Genomic DNA, 9,181 nt, shown 5'->3' with positions numbered 1-9,181 from the left:
TCCAGCGGCTATTACTCAGGCATGGACACACACACACACACACACACACACACACACACACACACACACACACACACACACACGCACACACACATACACCACATACAACACACAGTGGACTGGATGGAGCACTGTGAAAAGCTGGCTGCTCCACCGCATGACCTCTGTGAGTCAGAATGTGCGTGTGTGTGTATAGGTGTATGTGTGTGTGTGTGTGTGTGTGTGTGTGTGTGTGTGTGTTTCCATGTGCTACTTGTTGCTGCTGTTGGCCTTAACTCCAGCTCCACTCCGTTTGAATGGATGATCCTCACGACCATCATTGCAAACTGCATCGTCCTGGCTCTGGAGCAGCATCTTCCTGATGGAGACAAGACGCCTCTGTCCGAACGACTGGTAACACACACACACACACAAACACACACATACACACACACTCACACACACACACACACACACACACACAGGAATATAGTGAATACAAACACACAGGCAGCATGTGTACAGATATAAATAACCACACAAAGCTTTGCTGAGAGACAAACAAATGTAAACTTTCATACACAGACACAAATTAACAATAAATGCAAATACACAATCACACATTCTCAAGTTTGCTGAAATAACAACAATTGTGTAAAACCTCATATTAGTCTCCAATTGGCCAAAGTGAGACTTCCAAGTGTTTTGGGTTATGAAGCCAAAACTATGAAAAAGAGCGAACAACAAGTTTAACCTGAAGTTTTCTCAATTTTATTTGAGACCTTGCTTTTTGATAAAGGCTCTGTTCTGATTGGCTGAACGAAATAAATCACCCTGTTCTCCGACCTCCAGTCAAGAAGAAGGAAAAAGGAGGCGTAAGATTAGATCATGAAAGTTTTTGGTGCCTAAAACCACAATAAAGTGGTAAATTACGCAACCCTTTAAAAAAAAAGAAAAGACATATATTGGATTGATTATGTTTCAGACAAGACAATTTGAGGTCTTCAGTAAAACTGTCAGTTTACTCAGAGTCGCTGACACGTTGTTCTGGTCCTGCAGGAGGAGACGGAGCCCTACTTCATCGCCATCTTCTGCTTCGAGTCGGGGATAAAGATCCTGGCTCTGGGCTTTGCGCTACACAAGGGCTCCTACCTGAGGAACGGCTGGAACGTCATGGACTTCGTGGTCGTCCTCACCGGGTGAGTAACCTTCCTCCCTGGATCCCCCCCGATATCACTCTGATTTCAACCTCTATGTCGTCCTTTCATCTGTTTCTGTCTCGAAGCTCAGTTTACTTCCTCCCAGTTTTGAAATCTATGTCCATATTTGTTGTTTATTGTGGTGTTTGCCTCGTGTGCATCGTTCACAATGTGAAGGAGAATCTCCTCCTGCAGTCGGGACTTTGTTGACGCTTGTGTCGACTGTTTGTTTTCATCCTTGACTCTGGTGGAGGAAACCATCAAACAAATCGCTGATAAGGTGTGTGTCTGTCTCTGCGTGTGTGTGTGTGTGCCCACATGTTTGTGTATTTTCCCAGTTTGAAGTGGCGACCCTTGTGTGTGTGTGTGTGTGTGTGAGATCTAAATATGGCAGCCTGAGTGAGAGAGGGGGTGGAGGTGATGGTACCAAGATATAGTGTTTGTCAAGAGGAAAAGACTTGAATACAATCGGACATATACAAGATGCACACACACACACACACAAACACACACACATCGTTTCGTTGAATCCACTGTTTTACTTACACAATTAAAAACATTTAAGGTGGAAATATATTTTAAGATACAGTTAATGCTTATTCTAAATCTGTGTGTGTTTGTGTGTGTGAGAGTGTGTGTGTGTGTGTGTGTGTGTGTGTGTGTGTGCGATCATAAAAAAGGGGGAAATCATGCTTTTATAAGACCAAACAAACACACAAACACACAAACACACACACACATACACACACAGACACAGAAGCAGCGGAGGCCTGGTTTGACAAGGTGTGTGTGTGATCAGAGCAGCTCCCCCTCGGTCGCTATCCTCCTTTAATGAGGACACCACACACACACACACACACACACACACACACACACACACACACACACACTGGATCAGAGCAGCACTGCAGGGAGCAGCATCCAGGGCAAAGTGAAATGTCACTTCTCTAAGAGATGGGGGAGAAGGTTTGTCGTTATGGCGATCGCAGACAGTTTCCTCCATCCCTCTCTTTCTCTCTCTCTCTCCATCCCTCTCTCCATCCCTCTATCTATCTCTCTCTCTGTATCTCTCTCTCTCTCTCCATCCCTCCCTGCATCCCTCTCACTCTCTTGTTTCAGTCATGATGTGGATCATCGTTTAGTTTCTATTCAAGATTAATTGTAGAAACGAGCCGTCCACACCAGGAACCATAGAACTATAGACTCTACAAATCACTATAATGTAGGTAGATGGCTCAGGTCACAGCACATACGTACATGTATGTCACTGACAGTGATAATGTGATGATCACGTTCAGGTTCGATGATCCACACAAACATCGAACCTTACAGGGTGTCACGATAAGGGCTAAAAGACAGGTTTTCACTTTTATGAAAATGCTCATAAGTAGAAGGACCTCCGGGCTTTAGTCGGGCTCACCGAGGTCCCTCCGCCATGCAAAGGGGTGAGGATTGGGTTTGGGTCGGTTGGAGACCTTAGGTGTGAGCATCCAGAGTGCACCCTGCCTCTCGCCCAGGTCCACTGGGATCGGCTCCAGCTAACTCCTGCAACCCTCAGTTGATAAGTGGTGAAGATGATGGACACATGCTTGGCGCCACTGTTTTGGGTTTTCTGCAATGTTTCCTGGGAAAGGCTCGTGAGCTGGTAACCGAGCTAAGGCGGGTGTGGGTCCCCGAGAGGAACAAGGCTGGTCACGAGTTAAAAACACTTTAACGTCTCACAAGATGAATTATATCTTATTTCCTCCTCAGTCGTTCCATCGTACACTCACCAATTAGCAATTAAACAACCACAGATGGGTAGATGGATAAACAGAAAGACTGAGGGAGCCCTGTGAGAGCAGTGGAGCCCCCCCCCCCTCGCCACAGCAGCAGCAGCAGAGTAGGGCTGTGCTACTGCAGCTAGATCGTAGAGCGAGGGGAAAAAGGAGGAGGAGGAGGAGGAGGTGGAAGAGGAAGAGGACACGTGACGATGTCTCTCTGCTCCCCTGGGCTCTGGATAACAGGACAGAGAGAGAAAGACAGAGGGAATACAAGATGGGTTTGGCTGTCGGAGAAGGCGTGAGAGGGATGGAGAGCAGAGTGGAGGCAGAGCGAGAGGAGGAAGACCACAGGAAGGAGGGAAGAGTGATGGGTGGGGGTGAGGAAGGAGGAGGTGAAAGTGATGTATGGAGAGTGAGAGAGAAAGGTTCGGAGGAAGGATGGGAGGAGGAGGAGGAGGAGGAGGAGGAGGGAAGGCAAAGATGGATACGGAAGAAAGGGGGAGGGGAGAGAGAGGGAGAAATGCTCAGCAAATGCTGAGAGCGGCATGCTTTGAGTGTGTGTTTGTGTGTGTGCGTGTGCGTGTGCGTGTGTGTGTGTGTGTGCGTGTGTGTGTGTGTGTGTGCGTGTGCGTGTGTGTGTGTGAGTGTGTGTGTGTGTGTGCGCGCTGCAGTAACCTGCTTTTCCCTGCTCCCGATGATCAATCACTCAGCGCAGCCTATATACCACACTGCTGCTATCTGGTGTGCGCACACACACACACACACACACACACACATACACATACACATACTGTATTTCATCACTTATATTGGGAATTTATGTACAGAGAATTACTACGCATACATTACTTTGGCCTATATAGACAAATATAGCCATATTTCATATCTCCATGTACACGGTTTTAATATGGACACACAATGAAAGAAAACCAGTGTGTGTGTGTGTTTGTGTGTGTTTGTGTGTGTGTCAACAATTCCATATTCTGAATTTCAAGTCTTAGAAATTCTTAAATAAAATAAATGATCACACACTAGGTCTTAAATACATTTTAAACAGGTCTTAATTCTGTTATTGTTTATTTAACTCTTCATCACTTTAAAATGTAGTTTTTAAGAGAGAAATAGTAAACGTAGGTTGTAACGTCTCTGGGTGTTGAAGTACTTTTACTTTACAGAATAAAGAAATGTAGTGCATTCATAGTTATTCATAGTAAAGTTTATGGTTCAGCTCAAACCTCAACTACATTTCTTTGTCATAAGGGTTTGATAATTAACTCTTATGACTAATTTGACAGATTCTATCAGAAAATATATGTCAGGTGATACAGTGAGTTTGTCCCTTGTGTTGGCTTGAACAAAATTAACTTTTTCAGACATGTTGTTTCATATCGTGTTCGAGAACAAACATTTCAGCCTCTAGGAGGCGCCACTAAGGTTTTATAACACTGTTAACAGTCTCTCTCTCTCTCTCTCTCTCTCTCTCTCTGTCTCTCTCTCTCTCTCTCTCTCTCTCTCCCTCCCTCCCTCTCTCTCCCTCTCCTGGGAGAGTGTGTGCTTGTGCGAGTCGTGACTTAGAAGGGTGTGTGCGTGCGTTTTCATCTTTGTGTGTGTGTTCGTGCATTCACGCGTTTGTGTTTCGGCTTCATTCTTGGCGAACACACTGGAGAGAGAGAGAGAGAGAAAGAGAGAGATACTTGATGAGGACACGTATTAATGAGAGGAGGAGAATAGAGGAGAGGACACACAAACACACACACACACACACAGTGACGAGTGTATTCAGTATTCAGTGATGACAGTCCATTGATTTCCAGTGACGTCACACAGTAATCTAATCACTTACAGTAGAGTCTGGTCCAGTCAGTCAATGAGAGGGCAGCACAGAGACGACTCCTCTAATGGACGCTCACAGACAATTCAAAAAAAGACATCATGGACGTTTGTGTCAGTTTATATGTGCCTCTCCCAACATGGAGGCTTCTCTCTGACTCTGTGAGACGATGTAAACTGAGTGAAACTGAGCCACTGGTGTGACTGGCAAAGATACCAGATGACACCAGAGGTCACTGGGCCAACAGGGGCGTCTGCTTCACAGCTGGACGACCAGCAGCTGAGATTCACGTCAGAAACAGAACCGCTCACGAGAAACAGGAGATTTTCATCCGGCTGTATCGACACAGACCTTCAGGGCCGAGGGGAAAAGAAATGAATCCAACATCAGCTCGGTTTGGGGAGAATCAGGTCACTCGGCGGCACCAGATCGAAATGTAATCAAGCATTAAGAACTGGTACACGCAGGTGGAGGAGTCAGTACAGTGACTCCTCTGAGGGAATGAGTGCACGGACAGTATGAGAGGAAATGAAGTTCAGCAGGGGGAGAAGAATGAGGTCGGAGGGAGAGAGAGAAAGAGAGAGAGAGAGGGAGGAACGGAGGGAGGGAGAGAGGGAGGGCTAGAAAGAGGGAGAGAGAGAGGGAGGGTGGGGGAGAGAGGGAGGGAGAGTACCTGTTTGAAAATTGTCCCTTTGCCATCACTTCCATTATCATTATTGCTCTGCAGTCATTTACAGGCTCATCACTCTCCTATACGTTCTGCTATACCCTCCAACTCTGTGCCCTGCAGGCTGCTGCGTGGACACACACACACACACACACACACAAACAAACACACACGCACAGCCCAGTAAAATGTTGCACAGGTATCATTATGTCCTTTTGTTTAATAATACTCTGAGTCCTGATTGGGACGTCCCTTTTGAATGTTTGTATCAAAGCTTCCTCGTAGTTTCAAACCAAGCTTACAACTCAGATGTTGATAGAAGAACAGTTTCTGGTTCATCTTGTGGAAGTTGTGAATGAGACCAAAGGTTTGTGTCTCTAGGTGTGTGTGTGTGTGTGCGTGTGTGCGTTTGTGTGTGTCCTTTGAACATAATCGTGGAATAAAGTGGTCATCGTGTCCTTTTAGGCAAAATCTAGCTTTTTTTATCATTTTGCCAAAAGCCTCCCTCAGTGTGTGGTGAATTGTGCACCCACACACCCTTGTGAACAGAAATAGAGTCACAGACACAAACACACACCTACAGACACACAAAGTGGAAGCAGCAGCGTGATAAAGTTGGTTCATCATCGCACCCACAGATTGACAAGCATCGTCCTGCTCGAGTCTCTGTTGGAGCTGCTTTTTGTGTTGTTGTGTGAAATCTGATCTCTTTGGCAGGTTAGGCATAAACTGTGTGTGTGTGTGTGTCTGTGTGTGTGTGCATGTGTGTGTTTATAATGTGCGTCCTTAAGGGATTTTATTTTATTGGAAAGGCAGTCCAGCCAAAACTTGGGGTGAAGTTAAACTTTAAATTGGCAAAGGCTCCATCACGTTGTATTTATGCCTAGTTCAATATCTCTGTTTTGGTCTCAACCATCTCTTTTGAAAAAGGCCAGTCGTTTTGCTTGGACGTGTCACTAGTGCCCCCTGGCACGTGGCATGTAATCATCATATCTCTTGTTAATACATTTCTGGTTAATGCAGCTTTAAAATATCAATTTGAAGTTAGAGAGAATGAATTTGCAGCTCAAAAAACCCTGAAAGGCCTCCACAGAAACCCAAATAAAAACCATTCTAGACACACATTCAACATAAAACTGCACGACATGTTGTATAAGTGCCAACACCCACCAACACACTGAGAGGAAAAACACACACAGGGACGCAGAAGTCCAGACGCCGTGCGCTCGAGAGCTCCAAGAGTCATGCTGGCAGGAGACGGAGGGACAGGTGGGCCAATCAGCCGCCTGGCACGGGGAGCGAGGAGGCGACTGGTCAACGGAAAACCTGGAGGACGATGAGACACAGAAACGAGTGATGGAGAGAAACTGGAGAGAGGAAACAGACGAGTCGATGGAGGGAAGGACGGAGGAGGAATGTCACAGGGTGAAACTATACAACAAACATGAGCTGTGAAAATGTGCAAATACAAAATGAAGGAGCGTCTGCTTGATCCATGTCAAGTCTTATTTCGAACACGACCAATGTTCCTTTTTATAATGAGCCGGAAACAACCACAATAAACCGGTTTGACTATGTTTGTCGTGCAAATTTAAATTTAGCATCTTTGCTTCTCATTTCTGACAGTCACAGGCGCCGGCCTCGCCCAGTATTCCTCGGACAGCGTTGTTCTCTGGTATTTGACAGATCGTTGATGTAGACCTTATCACCACATTGTGGTCTTCTGTGCTTGTTTGTGCGTTTGTAGTCATTTGTGTCAGAGATCTCTTGTATAATGAAAGTTGTGTGGATGGAGATTTGCTGTAAAACAGAGGGGGAAATATTCCCAGTTTTAAAAATGTTTATTTCCACTTCACGGCCAGAGAACCAGCCGTCACTGGGATTTTCTGCAGAACACATAAGCTCCAACACCCTCCAGTGGCCAGAGCGCGTTCACAAAGACTCAGAAAACCTCCGCCAGGCAAATAAAGGTTAATAAAACATATATGTGATTAAAGGACAGGAGGGTGGACGGATGGAGAGAACAGGAGACAGAAGGAAAGAGACTCCCTCTTCCTCCGTCCGCCACCTGATCACGCATGATGTCAACTGAGAGGAGGGCAGACGCACCAAGAGAGGGAGGCAGCAGCAGAAGCTTGAGGGAGAGAAAAGGGATGAAGGGAAAATAAGGGAGTTTGGTTGGGGGTGGAGGAGGTGGAGCGAGTCCATCAGCTGAGTGGTAGCACTCTGCTGAGATCAGCAGTAATGTGTGAGCGAGAAAATGAAGAGAGGGAACGGCGGAGGAAGAGGGAGATGAGGATGGAGAATGCGGTCAGAATGAGAGTGCTTCCATCCCGCCGCTGCCAACGACAGCTTCAGCGGCGAGGAGACGGAGAGAGAGAGCTGGAAAAGACGAGCGGTGAAACGAGGGATGAACAGAGACGCTCGAGCGGAGAGAGGAGAAAAAAACATGTGGATTTGATGAAGTGAGAGAGAGGGAGGAAGAAACAGCCCCGTCTCACCTCCAACCCCTCCCCCCCCCCCCCAGTTTATTTCCTAACGTCCCCTCTGAAACCAACAAATAGACTCTCCCATTAAGGTGAAGTGACTGGGGCATACCTTGGCGGAGGAGGTCGGGGGGGTGAGCGGTGACATAACAGTCATAAAGTGCTGCTTAATGTCCCGTGTCCACAGCAGAGGACAGGGTCGGTGTGAGGGGGTTTGGAGAGTGAGATCGTTTTGTATTCCCGCCTTGATTTATCCCAGTAAAGCTTTACTGCCCCCCCCCATACACACACACACACACACACACTCTGTACCACACACATTGGACAGGATGTAAATTACTCGACTACTTTCAGTACCTGCAGTAAACAACACAAATCCCCCCCTTGCACCATCTCTAACATGTGGGCCAGCAGGTCCCTAAACTAACTTAATTCTGTGAAACCATTGACTTTATATAAAGATGGAGCACCCCCTGGTGGTTGGAGTATAGGTCATAAACCCTGCCTCCTCCATGTTAGCAGATTGCACGTGGACAAAACCAATAAATCCTGGGTCCATATCTTGATATTTTGTTTTCACCTTCTCTGTATCTCTACACAATGTCTGAACACATTGTTCAAATGCTTCAGCTGTGTCACATTGTCCGTCAGGTGTGTGTGTGCGTGTGTGTGTGTGTGTGTGTGTGTGTGTGTGTGTGTGTCTGTCAGGGAGGGGGATGAGGGCTCAGTGGGAGACACTAAGGGGACAGGAGCTCAAACTGGGATGACACATGGCACATCCCACACTATTACCACACAATACACACATACACCACGTGCGTGTATACTTGTATACATGCACACACACACACACACACACACACACACACACACACAGCACATATATAGCTCATGCACATGTCACTGGCTGGAACTGGTCCCAGTCTTTTGCATGTTGTGGGTTTTGGCAAAAGAAAAAAGGACCAAGAAGCCACACAGTGAAGGAACACATTACACACAACACACTCGTGAATTAACACACAGGGTCTCTATAGGTCAGTTGTATGCGTGTGGCTTCAAATACACTAAAGTATCATCTGTCACAGTTTATAAGCTGCGTCACAGAAATGAACCTCAGGTAATGTTTTGCTTATTATTACAGTTTCATAGCTATTTGTCTGGAAGTGACAGCATTTTAATAGAGGGGCCGATACAGGAATTTTCTTTTCACACTTCTTTAGCATTGTGTTTTTACATTTTTGTAAATTTCTCAAAAA

General features: G+C 46.2%; 1 protein-coding gene across 1 annotated transcript in view; it reads left to right on the top strand.

The window, feature by feature from the left end:
* Nucleotides 1-294: 294 nt before the first annotated feature.
* cacna1ab (calcium channel, voltage-dependent, P/Q type, alpha 1A subunit, b) overlaps nucleotides 295-9,181 on the top strand; it is a 75,688-nt gene continuing 66,801 nt past the window's right edge. Inside the window, exons 1-2 of the mRNA XM_053418436.1 lie at nucleotides 295-393; nucleotides 1,039-1,178. Coding sequence (XP_053274411.1) covers nucleotides 301-393; nucleotides 1,039-1,178 — 233 coding nt within the window. The 5' untranslated portion in view covers nucleotides 295-300. The remainder of the gene's footprint in view (nucleotides 394-1,038; nucleotides 1,179-9,181) is intronic.

Source organism: Pleuronectes platessa, chromosome 3 (assembly GCF_947347685.1).
Source record: "Pleuronectes platessa chromosome 3, fPlePla1.1, whole genome shotgun sequence".
Taxonomy (NCBI): Eukaryota; Metazoa; Chordata; class Actinopteri; order Pleuronectiformes; family Pleuronectidae; genus Pleuronectes; species Pleuronectes platessa.
The sequence above is the reverse complement of the archived record's forward strand: the minus strand, read 5'-3'. Positions and strand labels throughout refer to the sequence as shown.